This window comes from Andrographis paniculata, unplaced genomic scaffold (genome assembly GCF_009805555.1).
Source record: "Andrographis paniculata isolate CXL003 unplaced genomic scaffold, ASM980555v1 Contig5END, whole genome shotgun sequence".
Lineage (NCBI taxonomy): Eukaryota > Viridiplantae > Streptophyta > Magnoliopsida > Lamiales > Acanthaceae > Andrographis > Andrographis paniculata.
In genome coordinates, this window is record NW_026137595.1 from 890993 (window position 1) to 909984 (window position 18992).

Below are 18992 nucleotides of genomic sequence, written 5' to 3' on the forward strand. Positions count from 1 at the left end.
AATAAAAATTTATTATTTAATCTAATAGGACATTATATCAAGTTATTATAAAAATAACAAAAAAATAAAAAAGATTTATAACAAGAGATGGTAAAGTATTTTGGAAGCGAACTAATTGCCATAATATATATTTTGTGAAGAATTCATAATTATTTGCTAGGAAATTGTTTATTTATGGTGTGTTTGTTCGGGGGTTTGGATTTTTAGTATAATATAAAAAAATAAAAAATACATATTTAATTTGATATTTTTTAGAAAAAAAAAATGAGATAAACAGTGTATTTAAAGTCCAATTTTCCAAACAAACACTTTGTTTTAAAAAAAATTTGACTGTAAAATATAGGAAATTGTATATTTATTTTATTATTTGAATGGTGTAACAAGAATATGAGATAAAGTGAAAATTATTTTATGTGTTTAATTGTACAATTGTCTATCTGATTTTATTATTATTATTTTTTTAAAATATCAAATTAAATATCTATTTTTTTTATTATATTAGACTAATATTTAATTTTACATTCAAAATATTACATCACATGGAACAATTATTTCAATTCAAAATTTTACAATTCTAAATCAAAATCAAAAAGTAAAATTTTACAAGTAAACATGATATATTTTTAGAAAATATCGAAAAATAATATTAAATTTGTTTTTTTAATATTCATATAAAAAAATTGTTAATCATACTTTACAATATGAAGAGCTTGCTAGAATGAGGTGAAACTTGTTGCCACAAAATCATGAATTCGGTGGAGTTTAAAGCAAGGCTGTGTTTACGTGTAAAATTATGATTTTTTGTTTTGATTTTGAATTAAAAAAGAAAAAAAAAAATTTGAATTGAAATAATTGTTTGATGTGTGATATAAATATGTATTAATGTGATGTTTTGAATATAAAATTAAATTTAATTATAATAAAAAAAAATTTGATGTTTGATTTTAATGTTTTTAAAAAGAAAATCCCACAAAATAAACACTTCCATGCTTAAAATTTTTCATCGATTTTCTCTGTCTTCAAAATCTCTTCCCTTCCACTCCTCTATCGAGCCAAACACACCTTAACCCTTCCCCGAGCAGTGTTGACCATTTCCCGTTGACTACTCCAACCCTATCCGATTTCATCATTTTCCTTACTTTATTACACACTGCCACAGCCACCGCCATTAAAAAAAAAAAAAAAAAAAAAAACTCCATAGTTTAAATCTTCGAAGCTTCTTTCCAACAGCAGTATTGAAGAAGAAGCTAATCCACCCATATAAAACTATATATATATATATATATATGAATGATTTCTTGCACACCCATTGCTATAACCACTGCCCATATTTAGAAAGAAAAAAATAAAAAAGAAAACCCAATCATTACAAAAAACATCTTTAACACAAGAAAGAAAGAAATTCACACACTAATTTCTTCCAAGAAATAATCCCCCAATTAATTTTTTTTTTTCTTAAAAACACCCTTTAGTTGATAGCCCTTGATTTCACAAATCAATTGAGTACTAATTTCTCCAATTGACTACAGTTTTGTTTCTTTTACCAAAAAAATTCATTCTTTCTTTCTTATTGTGTGTGTTTCTTGATCTGACAATGACAGGTCACCAGCTCCAAATTTCAGTCTGTCCCCTAAAGTCCTCCATTAATGGAACAGTACCAAGTTATGCACATTTCTTTCTTTCTTGATCACCCTTTTTAATGATCATCACTTCCAAATTCATTGCTATATATCATTTTAATTCTGTTTTTGATCATGGGCTGGCTTCATTCTCTTCTATCCCCTCTCAAGAACTTCTTCGGCCGTCTCCGCGCCACCGCAAGAACTCGTATACTTTTTTACCTGCATTTTTCTTTTTCGGTATGAAAATTTGATCGAAATTCAAATTCCTCTTGATGCATTTTTTTTCTTTTTCTCGATTAGGCCGAGGAATCTATGTGCTGTACGAGGACGTGCAGTCTTGCTCGTGCGAAGACGTGCACGCCCTCTGGACATTGCTTGTCGATTCGGATGCAAAACATTCGTAAAAAGGATCAAGATCTATCATTTTATTTGCTTATTTATTGTTACTTGTTGTTGGTTTGGTTGTGGCTAAAATAGAGATGTTATGTAAATACACCATCAGATATACAAATGCAGTGTTCATACACCACTTTGTCTATGGTATCTTGAAATGTTTTTTGCCATAATGTTTTTAAGGATTTAGTTTAAAATTGTTTTGAAATAAAATGTTATATTTAAATTTTTACAGTTTATATAAGGCCATTAATATATTATTTTCAGTTTGAAATCTAAAAATAAATCCAAAAAACTTATAATATATAAATGTATTTTTATGTTCACATTTTCTGGCCCATTAAAAAAGCCTATAAAAGGTAGAGTTATTGGCCCAATGAATGGCCCATAAAAAGGGGGTTTTCGGCTCCTTCAAAACCCTAGGATCAGACTGTGCCCTCTCTCGAAGAGAAGCGTTTCGCCGGCGGGAAGGCACCGGATTCTCAGCACCAGGTGACGGAAACGGAGTGATTCCGACCAAAAGGTACTGAATTTTGCCTTGATTTGGAAGTTTGGGTCGCGATTGTTTGTGGTTTGGAACGAAATTAATTTGATTGGATTTTTATTAATATTATTTTATTTCTGATCGTTTTTGATGATGTAGAGGAGATGGCGGACAAGGCGGTGACGATCAGAACTAGGAAATTTATGACGAATCGTCTCCTTTCCAGGAAGCAATTTGTATGTATTTTAGTTAATTTTTAACATAAGTGAAGAAATACTCGCAAAGCCATACTGTTGATTTTCAATTTCTTTGTCTTGATGTTCTGGTTCAAAGGTTATCGACGTATTGCATCCTGGAAGGGCTAATGTTTCCAAGGTAAGATCTGTATTTCAATCGTATGCACTTGATTGTTATTGTTTTGAATTATTTTATGCAATTCATTGACTAAAAGGCAAATATCTTTTGTATTATGAGTATGAATCAAACTATTATTCAGCTAGCCTTAACCGAATCAGTATTTTGATAGATGATTGCATGAAATCATTGATATGTGATTGCTTATTTGTTTTGACATCTAACTTTGTGAAGGCTGAGCTGAAAGAGAAACTGGCTAGGATGTATGATGTTAAAGATCCGAATTCTATCTTCGTCTTCAAGTTCAGGACTCATTTTGGTGGAGGGAAGTCTACAGGGTTTGGGTTGATCTATGATTCGGTAGAGAGTGCGAAGAAGTTTGAACCAAAATACAGACTTATCAGGGTAATTTATCTTTTTTTACACAGTGATTCTGGTACATGATTGTTGCATATTTAGATATGTAAGGTTTTATCTCTAGTGTTTTTATAAAGCATGCCGTAATCGTATTTGTCATGTATATCTTTAGATTGACTGCTAATCACCGATGTTATCAATGCCATTGAAACTTCTGAATCAAGTCTTGTTAGTCTCCAACATACCTGATGTGTTTGTTACTATGCCCGAACTTTTAGTTGCCGCATAGTTTTGATCTCTTTCAAAAAATTTACCTGATACAAGCTACATTTTAGTGGTCTTTTTTTTTAGAGAGTGAAATGCAATGTGACATGCCTGTGTACTCTTTTCGTTTATTATTGTTTAAATGTCTATTATTATGTATTACCCGGCTGATTATGCTCGACTATATGGTATATATATATATATATACAGAATGGTCTAGCTACCAAGGTTGAGAAATCAAGGAAACAAATGAAGGAAAGGAAGAACAGAGCCAAGAAAGTCCGAGGTGTTAAGAAGGTATAATCCATCTTTCCTTCTCGAACCATGTTTCAATAATACTCTAAAATCTACCTTAACTTCTGCTTGAACCCATTGGCTGGACAATGCATCGCTTCATACATCATTTTTACTCGTGAGTCAAATTCCCCTTTCACTAATCACTCTCGCCACATGTGTTGCAGACAAAAGCCGGAGATGCTGCTAAGGGCGGCAAGAAGAAATAAGCTCAACATGTTCTCGATTATCTGGCTTATAAATCACAAGGATTCTTATATAAAGATTAGTCTTGATTGAGGTTAGTGCGGCTTAAGATTATAGTTAGTTGTTCGCAGGTCTCGAATTCTTGTTTTTGTTACCATGGGAAGTTTTCTCAGTCTGCTTCTTGATTTACTCTTTATTACAAATTTTACAAGCAGATTGAACTATTATTCCATTTCCTGATTTCTCATCTCATTTTTTGAGATTGCATTTTCAAAATTTGATGCAACTTTTTCTCAGCTTTGATACGCTAGTGTGTGTGTGTATATATATATATATATATATAGCTAGATAACACATAATGTGTATGTTTCTCATTTACTGCATTTCCTTAGATTTAATAGGCATGCTGATTTGGTCGGCATATATAAAATATAGACAGACTACATAATATGTTAAAAATTATGTTCAATAAGTTTACGAAGACAATTCTACACGATAATCTGATTATAATATAGTAATATTAATTAATATATTAATTTATATATGCAAAATAATTTAAAATTCATAATTAGTCAATGTATTGTTGGTGTGTATTTTTTTCATATTAATATAAATTATGTGGTGTTTGTAATTATATTGTGAGCTATTTGCTTTTGTATACTCTTTTTATCATTTTCATTTGCTTCATTTAAAAATCTTTATTTCTAATCATAGTAAAATTAATCAGATCTAAATATCAAAATATTTTAGATTTTTACAAAAACATTTAATTTTTTTTTTTTTTACTTTTAAATGTAAACATATCAAAATTATTTTATTAATTAATAAAGTATTAGTATTTTTAAATTTACTCCCGACAAACATAAAGATGCATTGAGTTGGGACCAAATATAATATTGATATATAGATATATATTTTTTGTCATTTTGCAAAATATACATATTTTGATATAAAGTAACTATTTAAAAATTTATTATTTTTAAATATTTCTATTTTATCATTGTATTATTACTTTTAAAAAATAATAATAAAATAAAATAAATTTACTTTTATACTTTTTCCGTTCCAATACAATAGTTTGTTTACCATTTTTGTATATTTCAAAACAATAGTCTCATTTTTATAAATAATTATATCACTATAAAATTATATTTACTCTTTCATTATCATTATTATTACACAATTGTCACTATTTTTTACATTAATATACTCGTAAGGCCAGGTACCAATATAGTATTAATATTTTTACTTACATATTATAATTACAACCCAGATTATAGTTCCGGACAGTGGGAGTACTATTTTTACCTACATATTATTATTACAATACTTTTTTTTAGAAAAAAAAAAAGTATATATCTTATAAATTGAAATTTTCATTCTAATTTTTTATACTAATAATTAGCTACTCTCACAGAATCTTCAATACTGTGTGCCACTTGAGCAAAATCTCAGAGGAAGTGAAAAAAAAAATAAAATAAGAAAGCAGGAATCTGGAAAAAATAAATTGAAGATTCCCTGAATTATGGACCTACTTGTCTCTTGATTGCAGGTTTGGTCTCATGTTTATGCAAATCTTTGTCCTTTTTCATACACAAATCATATAATGACACCCTTTTTCTTACCACCAAAAAATTAAAAAAAAATCACAACACCAATTTTTCAATTAAATTTATTAAAATTCTAAGCAACTATAAGCGTTAATTTGATATTTTGAAAGTAAAATAATTTTTTATGTAACAATATTAATAAAATAATTATTTGATTTAATATTTTTAAAAAATAAAAATAAAAATAAAAAATTGAATAGTACAAACGTTAAAATCATAGAACACACTCTTAAATTGAATGTAATAAATGACAACAGGTAATTCAAATTTAATCACGTATTCAATCGATAGAAAATAAATAAACAATTAATTAATTACCAGTCATTAGCTTCGCCTCTTCGATCGGCGGCGGCAAAAGTCCGACGACGAGATCGGCAAAAGCTCCGACGATGTATTTGTGACAGCTCTTAGGGTTTAGCGACAAATAGCACAGCAAAAGCTGGTGCAGATATTCCCAATTCTCCAGGACGTCGTTGATCTCACGCGCCTCCACCATCTCCTGCATCGACCGCCGGAAGTCGACGAACGGATCGGGGGAGAAGGTCGGGACAGCGACGGTGCCGCCGGCGTCGTTCTCGGAGGACGACGACCGCCGCGAGGTGGAGGAAGCGGAGTCGATGATGGAGTTGCTCCGGCCGGGGGAGGAGAAGAAGAATCGCCGGGAAGCGAAGGCGGTGGCGAAGTCCGGCGTGTCGTCGGAATCGGAATCGGAGTAGGCGGTCGCGGATTGGTAGAGCGAATTGTAGGTTTTAATGTAGATGGAATCCGACGGCTGGGATTTGATCTTCGAGAAAGAGGAATTTAGGTTTCCGGCGGCCATGGCTATGCTTCTAATTACCAGACGTATATATACATACATATATATATATATATAGTCCTCTATAAGAAGATATATCTTAAATTAAAAACGTCGTAAGGGATGACCTGACGACTAGTTAACAGCTAGATTCGACTCCTTTATAGTTATAAATAATCCGGAGCTCCAAAATAATTTTTTATATAATAATATAATATGTATTTTTATATCAAAATTTATATTTATTAGTAAAATTTGAATATTTTATTATAATATATCTATAATACAAGTCGCATTCGAACTTCTTTAACTTGAGTTTGAATCCTATAAGTCAAATTTGAACTTGAATTTGAGCTTAATGAGCCGAGTTCAAACAACTATTTTAGTTCGAATTTTTAACGAGTTAAACTGAATTTATATTGTTAATAAGTTTTAGTCTAATAAGACAAACAAGTACTTTAATTGGAGATAGAGAAAGCAATAATCTCTATTAAATTAAAAAAAAAAAAAGTTTATTTGATTTTTATTTAAATTTGAATATTTTTTTCTTTCTTTTTTAAAAAAAATCTTAAATAATATTTTATTAATAAAATAATATATTTTTATTAAAAATCATAATAGATTTTGATTTCACAAAGCAAAATCTCCTAAACAAATTTGTTACCATTGAAAATTCCATTTTCAGCACATTGTTCACATCTACTTTTGAAATGTTCCTAATCTTTTGATCATATATACACATTTATATATTAGTCTCACAATGTATCTTGTTAAATAAAGCATTAAAATGTGATTTATTTATTTTTTAATTACTTTTATGGTGGAAATAATTACAGAAAAAAAAAAAAGTAAAGAAATAGAAAAGAGAAAACCATGCATGTGTAAGAAACAGTGAATAGGGTGAGACAAGTTGTTTGTATTCTCTAACATTTAATTTAATAGTGACTTTAACACACCAAAGACCACATTGGCAAATCAATAATAATAATAATAATAATAATAATTCCAAATTGAATTAATTAATTAATTAATTTGTCCTTAGGATATACGTGTTGTCCTAATCACCCCACCTGACTGACATTGCCAATGCCATTCCAACTTAAAACAACAAATAGTACTTTTCTATCATCATTGCAAGTGTTTGTTTCTTGAAATTTAATTTTTATTTTACTATTAAAAAGAAAAATAAAAAGAATTCAAATACTTATTTCCTATTTATTATTGCTATATTAAAATTTAATTTTAAATTTAAAATATGCATCAATATATATTTTTTCATTACATCAAATAATTATTTCAATTCAAAATTTTACTATTCAAAACACTCAATTTTTCTTGTGTTTTTACATATGTGCCCTTATACTAATAAGTAATTAACTATTCCTTATATTATATAATCTTACCAATAGTTATTGATTTAGAGTAAATTAACATTTCTATATAGTAATACAACACACGTATAAATTACAATACACAATACATGGTAATTGGTGCAATTGTCTATATTTCATGTACTAATAAAGGTTCATACAAATATGTAAGTACGCATGTTGTGTGTATGGTCCCTTCAAATTTCGAAATTAAATTTTGGTGTGACAACATGACATATATGAATAAATCTTTTAAAAAGTGGGGTGGTGGAATCACATGCACATATTTATTATTCAAAATATATTTCCAACCAAACACAATAAATTAATATGGTTGGCATCATCTCCACATTTGGGTTAGTACGTACATTCACACACATGCGCACATCTCTCTCAATAATAACAATATCAAAATCGACCATAAGAAAAGGGTTCTATTTTCTATTTATTATTTTCTAATTTAGTCATTCTACTGCCTACTTAACATAATAAATACACTTCTAATTTACAATATATTAACCATTAATTTTATATCACTCAATACTAATAAAAATATTTTTGTCTTCTTTACTATAACTCAATGTAATACTAACATTCAAATATCTACGAGCAAAAAGTAAACGTTGCTACGGTGAGAGTACAATACATCTTTTAACATCTATTTAATCGAGCCTGTCACACGCAGTTTTCCTAGCGAGCATCAAATGGATACATTTGAAGCATCGAAATCAATACAACACAACTTTAAGAGACAAGAATCGAATCGAACGAACACATAGGCATCGCAATAAACGAGCAATGCCTTTAGCGTCATCCTCATTCCGAAATCAAAGATCAAAGCGAAAAAAAATAAAAAATAAAAAATAAATTTACAAAACATGACAAGCTTTAGAACAACAGACAACACACGATACTGTGACAAACAATGCACGATTTATGTTAATTTAATACAAGTGCATTATATGACAACACATACTATCATTAATCTCAGCACACTAAATATGTCCATACAATATACCTCTATAGATCCGAACTAACTGTCTGGTTCTTATGTATTGACGGGTTAAATCAACGCTATTTGTTCCAATCAGTTCAATAACCTCTCTCCCAAAAAAATATATCATGATAATTAACTCCCAAAATAATACTAGTAATGTCTTCTTATTGCAAATCAATTTATCTATATTCCATCAAATTAAGTTCTAATTTATAAGAATTCGAGATAAAAAGGGACTTACTATCATCAAAAGAATGGAATAGAATGCCAGAACATATTCCCCAAAAACCTCATCAACACTCATCCTCAAATCATTTCTTTTTCAATTTCTCAAAAGCCATTCACACCCCATGTTGCAATCAATCACAAAAAAGGGTTGATGAGGTCTTACCGGCACCATCTTATATACCGTCCGAGGAGGGGACAAAAAGAACAGAATCGAGCCCCACCACGTTGCTCAAACAAACGCTGGGAAAGCACCTCGACCAACCAACAAACGTTGACATCTACCAAAATCTTCAGACAAAAGAGAACCATGATCAAAAGCATGAAAGGTAAACCAAGCTTTTTAAACCAAATAGATGCCAGAAATATGCCCATTCATGCTATATACATTTCGGCTCAAGAACCTCATTTTTGGCGCTGAGAATTGTTCGATCTTGTTAATACAACTAGTGTCAGCACAACTGATTCATTGTACTAATACTACATTACTTGGATCGAACCTAATTTACTTTTTTGAACTTCCTAAGCCTCAAAATTCATACTACACAAGATACAGATCATACTTCAATGCAATAGAAGCAACTGATGACAACCAATGCAAATATACAATAAATCGGTATAAAGAAATCCCCAAATAGTGCAACAAAAAATAGCACGTCGCAACAACCTGTTTTACTACATTTATCAGATAATCTATCAGGGAAGAGGATCATGATTCAATGAACAAACATGGATAGATCAAAACCACAATAGAATTTCTAACTGAATAAATCGTGATCAACTATCTGATATTCTTAATCAGCAATCTGATTCGTACCATGAAATTCGAGCACCATACAAGAAGAAGAAATCCAGGGATGTATGGCATCTGAGATTCACCTGAGAATTTACTCAGACAAGCAAATGCAGCTGAAATCAAACTAGTTTTCGATATGCAATTCTAATGATTCAGATAACGCTCGAATTAACTTAACCTAGTTAAGAATTAGATAGTTAAAATTTAGTATATTCATCACCATAACAGAGATGAATTCTGCTGCTGTTTATTTCAGAAATGGTGGATGAAAGCGAAACAGAAACAGGTGAAGGGCCAAAGGGATTCCCAATTACTGTACAAGAACGAATCTATTCCCAACTCTAATGTCACCACTGTTTGCCTCATCCGACGGAGCTCCTTTCGGCACCGTCACGATTAGCTGGCCGTCGTCGTAAGCGGCGGAGGCGAGCCCCGGCCGTGTCGACGCCGGCAGACGAAATCTCCACAAATTGAGCTCCAATTCAGTCCCCGACAAATCAACGTAGCCACTATCCCTCACGACAATCTTCGTAACGCCAGGATGGATCTCGATAGCGTCGACGCGGACATCGCCGCTGATGCCATCGGTGGCGGCGGTGAAGACGAAGGAGCGAGGGGTTTCGTTGATGGAAACCTCGGCATCTGGATGGAAAGGCAGCACAAGCGCCTTCTCGAAGATGTGCGGCAGCCGTCTCAGCTTCTTTTGCCGGCAGATGTTCGCCTGAGCCACCATCGAAGCGACGTCCAGAGTGATGTTGCGTTTCCTCGGCGCTGGATGAACCTTCATATAGGGCAAATTTCTGAATTCTTTCCCCAAAATCGAAGAATTAAACAAACACACCACCAAAAAACTCCCAATTACACAACCGCCGGAGCTCCGACGAAATCTGCAGAAACAAAGAGCTAAAAATTGAGGCGAAAAATTCGAAACACAGAAGGCAAATAAATACCCACGGAAAGCAATCCGAGGCAAGAATTCGAATCTGGGGATGGATACGAATTAAAGGAGGAGCAAATGGGAAGATGATACGAGGAATGGGATTATGTGCGGAGAAGAAAAGAACGACTCACAGATTGCGTGCCCGACAACCGACCATGGAGGAAAAGAACCGATGCAGAGAACGGCGTTTACCTTTTACGGCGTTATTGCTAAAATGCGCAGTGGTCCTTTTTCTCCGTTATTTGAATTATCATTTGACTTTCACTGTTCGTATCTTATTATTTTTATTTTCAATTTTGTAAACGTAAAAGAATTTTGAATATTTAATAAAATCAGATGTGATTAGGTAAATAATAATGTCCACCTTAGCAGCTATATTATTATATAAAATATACTCCTTTTAATATTATATTGGGATATATAAATAAAGTATAAATAACTAAAATAATCTTATTAGTACGTGTGATGTAAAATATATTGTAAATTATGTTAGTAGACAGTTCAGTTATTAAAAAAATACTTTCTTATAAGAATGACTAAAATGAAAAAATAGGGAGTATATTAAATTCAATTATTAGTGAAAAATCTATACAAGTGATATCAGATATATATGTATATTTATAAAATTGATCACTGTTGTTCCTAACAACGCAGATCTTAAATATAAATCTGTTTAAAATTTGAAATTAGATAAAATTAATACAGTTTATTTGAAATGATTACTAATTTTGTCTCATTTTTTTAGTTAGGGATAGAGTTGTAAAATGAGCCGAACGAGTTCGAGTATCTGTTGTTCGAACTCGACTCGAACTTGTTAACGTTACAAACTAACCTCAACTCGACTCGTTGAACTAACATAATAACTGAAGTTCACATTCAAGTTTTTTTTTGCTCAAATTTTATATATATTATGATTTTTAATATATAAATTGATTTTATTTGATTTTATTTACAATTAATTATAATAAATTGTTTAGATTTTATTAATAAACTTTTGATATAAAAAATGATAGTAATATATAAAATAATATAAATATACAAATTTATTTTATAATTTCTTTTAGATAATAATTCGTCTTTAAAAAATTACTAAATAAATAAATAAACAATTATTTTATTTTATTTAAAAATACTAGTTAAGATATTTTACTATTTATTTTTATATAAAATTTATATACTTAAATGTCTGTTTACAATAAAATTTTGCACATATTTTAATTTAATGAAAAAAATTCTACATAAAAAATAAAATACAAAATATTTTTGTACATTGTCACTAAAAAAAACTGAGATCATATTATATAAATATTAGTAAAATTTTAAATTTAAATCCCAATCAAACAAATATTTAATGTATAAATACTGGTGGGTCCGTGGATGGTTGCTGTTACAGAAACAAAATACAAAGCGGATCCTTGATCTCTACGTTCGTTGCCTTTGTCGCTTGCCTCATCTCTCTGAGATATTCGACGTGGGACTAGCCGATACATTAATCTGCACATGTATAGCATTTTGGGAGTGAGCAACAATTTGAAGTCCACTGATTGTTCTTGTTTGATGGTGCCTCGGTCCTCGTTTCGGAGATCAAGTTAGTTTCAATATATATTTATATACATATTCTATTCTGCTTGATTTGTTGTATCTGTTTTCATTATTATGTTTATCGATGTAATATCTATATATGTATATGTATATGTATGTTTGGTGTGCTTAGATCTGGAGAAACTTAAGTGTGAAGGCGCATTTTTTGGGCGTGCATACATGTGTATGTGTGTGTTCAATTCGTGGAAGCAATCGATTAAAATTGGTACTGATCCGGGAGATTTTGGCGGTGGTGGTAGAAGAGATACTAGCGTTTTGGATTCCTGCAAGAATCATTGCAATTTTGAGAGTTATTGATCAATTGAATTTTTTATGTGATCATTTTCTGTATGATACAGTTTTAATTTAGATTAAGGAATAGGACATGAGAGCATAAAGGAAGGAGTTGGTTTTATTCTGCCAGGGTGTGGATGGAGACTCTCATTGTTGCTCACAGTAGAAATTGCCATCGGTATTGTGGCAGAGACGGTAGTCATGGTTCGACAAGCTTGAATGCTTTTGATTCCCTTTCATACCCTAATTTTGAGGCTATTGATTGCAGATCATTTCAGTGTTGGGAAAGATTAGCCACAAGTCCTTCCAGTTCTTACCCCATTGCAGCCCCTGTCACCGAAGAAATTTTCGTAGCTTCGGTCTCACCCAAAGCTCCATCTTCTTCTTTCAGTGAGAATCTTGGATTCTCCAAGAGAGTTGCAAAATGTTCTACAGTTCCTATACCAATTAAGATCGAGTTGGAAAACAAGGAAAAGGACTTCCAATTTTCTGATCTTTGGGCTGGACCAACTTACTCAAGGTCACCTCCCCCTAGTTGTTTGCCCATTCCTAAGTTTTCTGCTCAACCTAACCGAACTGTTACACTTGGAATTCCTGCTGTAGTTTCAGAAATTGATTTGCATCCCATTGCTAAAACTTGGGCAACCTCTGCAGATAATCCATTCCGGGGTGATCTGTTTGAAGCTGACTCTGCAACTAAGACCCTTTGCCGCATCCTTAATCTTGATATTTGCTGATTGAATGATGAGAGTGTTCTAATGGAAGTTTGATGTTCCTGTAGACAAGGAAATCCACACACTCTTTTCAGTCTTATGAATTGCTTGCAACCTTTGTATATTATTAAGAGTAGAGTTTAGTACCACATATGGAGTGCAATTTACTTTCTAAAGTAGCAGTGCAAGGGCTGGAAGCTTTCAACTTTCTCCAAATTAGATGGAATTTGTGCTTTTTGCTAGCTGGGAATAGCAAATGTAGGTTGGTTTCTAAGGTTTGGGTTTTTGCTGGACAGAATGTTGTTGAATGCTATGCAAGAAGGATTGATCAGGTGGCTAACATAGTTAAGTGGCTATGGATTGAGGTGGTGTTGTTGCAAAGTTGACTGCATTCGATTATGTTTGGCATGGTATTTAATTGTCATACAAGCAACAATTCAGTTAGTATCAATGATGTTTCCATAGTTACCACTAGGGTATTTTTATTTTTTATTTTTAAAATTTTCATTGCCATTGTCTAGTATCTCAACCTTGATGGTGATTTTATCCTCTATCAGGTTGCCTTTTTCATCCAGTTAAACCATACATTTTCTCATTACATTAGACCCTCTAGTTTCTCTGTATCTTTTGAAATACTTGAATATTCTTAACTTCTTCGAATTTCTCATTGCCCACATGTCCTGGGTTTTTGCAAGGAGCCGTGGGAGAAAATTAGATGATGCTTTTTTCTCTTACATCTTAAGTTCAGTATCATCCAGATGCTGCTTTTGATCTTCCAAATACCTTGTATATTCCATTCTTTTTTATTGTGGTTTGAACAGTTTATTTGCTCGAGTCTTTAGGCCCCGAGTTGAACTGGGCTATATGCCTCTTTTTTCTTTTATTGAGTTCCATTTTCATGTCTTGGAGATTGTCAATGGTGCCAAATGTTCCAGGTAAATTTGGACTAAATTTGCATCATATACATACATATATATTTATCTCCCTTTTACTGCATTCATGAATCCTAATACATGCTTTACTTTTTTTCTTTTTTTCTTTTTTTTTTTTTCAGATCATGTACAGGGATCCCATGGACTATATTAATCAGGAGGTATGTATAAATGTTCTGATTTCATTGGTTTACAACAAATCTTTAAATGTTCTGCATTATGTCTCTAAAAGTATCTAACAATCATTATGAGGTTGTGTCGAACCATTGTTATTATGGAATTTGCTTTCTTACATTATAGGTGAAAGTTGAATATGTGATCCTGTAAGTAACATTTGTCAACCAAATGAATGGATGATTAGCACTAGGCAGTAGTTGTCAGAATGGCATACACATTGCGTTACTTGGGCAAATAAAATTTCATTAAAACAATTTTTGATATTATCTGGAGTTTGTAAATTACTCATCTGAAAAAGACATATCTGCTGAATTATTTGGGTGAGTGAAGGTACTGTGCTGCCATTATAGATGATGATGAAGATGATGGTGAATGTACCTAAACCAGATAAAAGAGTTATGACAGCAACAACTTGTAACGACGTCGTCTCGTGGGTACCCCTTTTCACATTTTTAGGTTTCCCTTTTTGTACTATCTGATGCTTCCATGTAGTAAGACTTAGCAATTAACAAAGATAATAAAATAAAATAAATCACTTGTCAAATCACTATATTATACATTCTCCATTTTATGGCAATCTCTCTCTCTCTGTACATAATAACAAACAAACAGGACAGATACCAAAATAAACAAGAAAATTTAAAAAATGACATTGAATATCTTTAATTCACTAGCTAAGGTCAATTGCATTCATGTCCCTTCTGGAAAATTTTGATCACTGATGGATGGCTTTTACTGAATCAATGGAGCCCAGAAAATGAGTGTATATATATAATAAGTGTTGTTGCATATTTATATATTTATATAATATATATATATATTTCTACAAAGTAGAATGTTCCATCATCATCATCATCTCATCACCATTGTTGTTTGTTTCAGTTTGAGAGAGCTTTTCTTGGCAATGGCATTCATGGCTACACAAGGCTTTCTCACCCCTGACAGACATTCATTCAACAAACAGCTTTAATCAGAATGATTCCCCTTTCATGTGGCCCCACACACAAAGAAGAAAAATAAAGAATACATATATACATGTATTATATACACACACAGAAAGAAAGAAAGAAAAAAGACACAAACTTTTTTTCTTTCTTGTGTATACAATACTATACAATAATTTTGATTAGTTGGACCAGTCCAATGTGGTTCAATTATTGCACTCCCAACAAGCATCAGCTTTAAAAACACATACATACAAACATACATATATATATAATGAAAGAGATTAATCATTGATCTGTTGAAGCAATGAATTAGGTATTAAACTACTTGATATGTCCAAACAAGACAATTAAATATATGATAAAAATGGATCAAATTATTCATTCAAGACAAATAAGAGAAGAGAAGATTGATTGATTCATGAGGGCTAACCTGTAAATGCACAAATCATCTTTTCCACTTCCAAGAAAGCCCTTACAATTGTGGCAAATGCCCTTCAAGAAATCACCAGATTTTGGAGCAGCCATGGAAGCTCCATCATCAGCACCACCACAGCAACACTCGACAATACAGTCATCAAATATGTGAGTGGTTTTGGGATTAGGGCCATGAGTGATGACACAGGTGTAGTCCTCAGACATCTCCATTTCCTTCAAAGAAAGCTGTCTGGACAGGTCCCTTGAAGAACCAACAAAAGGGCTTAAAACCTGCTGTGAATTCCTTGTCTTGATCCCAAAATCAGCTGGTGATTTTGGGGACAGTTCCTCCCCTGGAGAAGAAGAAGGGTTTATTACAGGGATCTGCACTTTCAGCTTTGATCCAAACAGGGCCATCCTGTTCACAGGCTTCGAAAATAAAACCCCTTCATCTCCTGATTTCTCCTCAATGATCGAATCTATCAGGGCAAGCCCAATGGCCTGATCCCCCCCTGGTTTGGGAGATTGGATTTGGGGTTTGGAATTGGATTTGGACAGGCCCCTGTCAAGACCAAAAGGGTTTGCAGAAAAACTTGGGGAGGAATTCTTGCTGTCAAGAATGGAGGTTGGGCTGTCTGAATCAGGCGGGTTCTTGGACAAGAAGATGTTGAAAATTTTTGGGGATGCCAAGAAAGTGGAGATTGGGGAAGTGGGAGAAAGCAGGGAAGTTTGATCCGCCATTAAAGCTTGCTTCTTGTTAGTCACTGCTCTTGATGATGATCTGTTCCTCAACATTTGCAGCTAATGAAAAACACACAAAAATCATTAGAAAAACTTCAAAACAAACATTAATCGAAAGAATCGAAACTAACTTAGTAAGTATGAGCTAACCTGATCAAAATACAGTGGGAAAAAAAGGGGGGGGGGGGGGGGCGGGCGGCTACTCTCACTTTATTATAACCATCAAAAGAATAAACGAAAAAACAAAAGGCTTTTGTGTGTTTTTCGCTTTCCTCTCAAAAACTGAAATCTTTACACATGAAAATTTATAGGAGGAGGAATTAGACACTGGTGAATGCTAAATCTCATTGGCCTCCATTTTTGAAGAATAAGGCATAGAGATAAAAAGAAAATATATCTATATATATATATATATATATTAAAATTAAAATTGGAATCAGGGGTTAATCAGAAACAGAAACAGCAAGAAATTTCTATTACAAGAAGGAATCGAATTAAATGATTGAAATGAGGATTAGAGATCTTGATGTGAAGAAGAAGCAGACATTCATTGGATTGAAGAAGAAAGTGAGATGAACATTTCAGAGAAAAAGGAGGGGGAGAAGTATGGCTGTTTTAGTTCTTTTTAAAGAGGAAAAATAACTGATTGTTTCGAGGAGAAAGAGAATAAAATCAAGTGTAGGAAAAAGCCAACAAGATAAAAAGGGGCCCTCCACATTTCTCAACTCCATAATTGTTTCCTCATCCATTTTGGACTTTAGCCCCCACCCCCACCCCACCCTACCTTTTTCTTTCTTCTTGCTTTCAACAATGGTGAAATTTAATTAAATAATTAAAGATCAGAAATAAGGCAATCAATCGATCCCAAGAACTGGAATAAAAACTAGTGTAAAAACAATTCTTCATAAACCCTAATTTGATAATGCAATTGCAATCAAGATTGGATTTTTATTCTTTTTAAATACACCCAATGAACAATTCCTCGTCTGGGTTTTTAATTTTTACTTTTTTTTTTTGTCGGGATGTGACAACATTGAATGTGTCAAACACTCGAAAGAAGATGGATTAAAAATAATTAAAAATGAAAAATAAAAATAAAAGGGATTGGGATTGGGATTGAGATTGATGAAGATGACGACATTTTTACAGATGTGGTCAGTAATTGCGTACTGAGCTTTGTTTGTTTGTTACAGAAAAACGTGGGCTCGTCTTACGCAGGTTTCGTGTCTCTATGCACTGCTCGTACTACCAGCCACGCAGTCATAAATTTTTATTTTTTATTTATTAGTTTTTTATTAGTTTTCTGTTCGTCTTACCTATCATATATTTTTTTTAAATAATTACACACTTTAATTTATTTTAAACTTTTTAATTTTAATTTAATTAATTAATTATTTTAATCTTAATTTATAATTATTTATATTATAAAATAATTATTTTTTATTAATATATTTTTAATTATCTATTAATTATACCTCTTCTAAACTATCATATTTACAATATTTACAGTCTAGAATATTAGATAATGATAAGTCAAATTAGAGATTTTTGTAAGAAGTTTTAATGGAGAAAATTGCAGCCACAGGGGAATATATTGAGCACAATGATTACAAATTTGTACAATCACAAAGAGAGATAGGTTTGCCACATGAAAAGAAATAAATAAATAAATAAAATTATTATTATTATTATTATTTAAAAAAAAAAAGTGTCATTGATTTTAGATAAAAAAAAAGTTGGGCACTTATTTATTCTGGTCGAATAATCCCAAATTCAGAAAAAAAGAACTTGAATTTTTTATTTAAAAAATGTAAAATGGAGACATATTGGATCATGACAAGAATAGTGGCCCATTTTCATTGGGCCCATTTGGTCGTCTTCATTTTCATTTTATTTTGGAATATTTTCTGGATATTTTTATTTATTTATTTTTAAAATAAATATGATACTATAAAATATAATAAATGAATATAGTTTTTAAAAATATATTTTTTATTTTTGTTTTTATCGTGAATTATGTGTTTATATAAAAAAAAAAAATCTATAAAGAGCTGATTTTGTGCACATGAAAGAAGTGTAATATTGCATACCATTCTTTCTATAAATAAGGTAATCTAGAAATTGAAAACTTGCCCTTTTTGGTAATGGTACATATTTAATTGATACAATTTATTCAATATATTCCAAATAATTAGTGTATTTTTTGAATTTTGGTTTTATTCTTTGATTTTTTATTTTTTATTTTTTAAATAGTGCTTTGAATATAATAACTTGTATTAGTAAATATTGCGAGTTTGATTACTTGTTTTAAAGATACATGATTGTTCCATTTTTATTTTATTTTTTTCTAAAAATAATACAATATATATACATAGCATAAAACAAAATGAAAAACCCAAAAATATTATCTTAATAATTTTACAATTTCTCATATCTAATACTCCCTCTGTCCCACATATCATGTCCACGTTGTCATTTCTGCTCGTCCCACGTACCATGTCACTT

The 18992-nt window shown here is 31.6% G+C and overlaps 4 protein-coding genes and 1 long non-coding RNA gene across 6 annotated transcripts; 2 read left to right on the plus strand and 3 right to left on the minus strand.

Moving 5' to 3' along the window:
* The first annotated feature begins 2395 nt into the window (after positions 1–2395).
* On the plus strand, positions 2396–4206 carry LOC127258882 (40S ribosomal protein S24-1-like). The gene is made up of 6 exons (XM_051285932.1): positions 2396–2538; positions 2659–2735; positions 2833–2874; positions 3088–3258; positions 3685–3771; positions 3936–4206. The coding sequence occupies exons 2-6, from the start codon at positions 2664–2666 to the stop codon at positions 3975–3977; spliced, it is 414 nt and encodes a 137-aa protein (XP_051141889.1). The 5' UTR covers positions 2396–2538; positions 2659–2663; the 3' UTR covers positions 3978–4206.
* On the minus strand, positions 3252–6471 carry LOC127258881 (transcription repressor OFP16-like). The gene is made up of 2 exons (XM_051285931.1): positions 5883–6471; positions 3252–3524 (listed from the first exon to the last, which is right to left on the minus strand). The coding sequence occupies exons 1-2, from the start codon at positions 6421–6423 to the stop codon at positions 3430–3432; spliced, it is 636 nt and encodes a 211-aa protein (XP_051141888.1). The 5' UTR covers positions 6424–6471; the 3' UTR covers positions 3252–3429.
* A 3480-nt stretch (positions 6472–9951) lies between these two features.
* LOC127258707 (uncharacterized) lies at positions 9952–10917 on the minus strand. Its single transcript, XM_051285656.1, has 2 exons — positions 10820–10917; positions 9952–10635 (listed from the first exon to the last, which is right to left on the minus strand). The coding sequence occupies exons 1-2, from the start codon at positions 10843–10845 to the stop codon at positions 10059–10061; spliced, it is 603 nt and encodes a 200-aa protein (XP_051141613.1). The 5' UTR covers positions 10846–10917; the 3' UTR covers positions 9952–10058.
* Positions 10918–12944: 2027 nt separating this feature from the next.
* Positions 12945–15225, plus strand: LOC127258876 (uncharacterized). 2 transcript variants are annotated; one of them, XR_007840372.1, is made up of 4 exons: positions 12945–13083; positions 13218–14211; positions 14331–14369; positions 14716–15225. It is a non-coding gene; the product is annotated as an uncharacterized LOC127258876 (long non-coding RNA). The 2 variants fall into 2 exon arrangements; XR_007840373.1 differs by having other exon boundaries at positions 14331–15225.
* Positions 14891–17127, minus strand: LOC127258875 (FCS-Like Zinc finger 8-like). The gene is made up of 3 exons (XM_051285925.1): positions 16638–17127; positions 15763–16547; positions 14891–15323 (listed from the first exon to the last, which is right to left on the minus strand). The coding sequence occupies exons 2-3, from the start codon at positions 16539–16541 to the stop codon at positions 15209–15211; spliced, it is 894 nt and encodes a 297-aa protein (XP_051141882.1). The 5' UTR covers positions 16542–16547; positions 16638–17127; the 3' UTR covers positions 14891–15208.
* Between the last annotated feature and the right edge of the window lie 1865 nt (positions 17128–18992).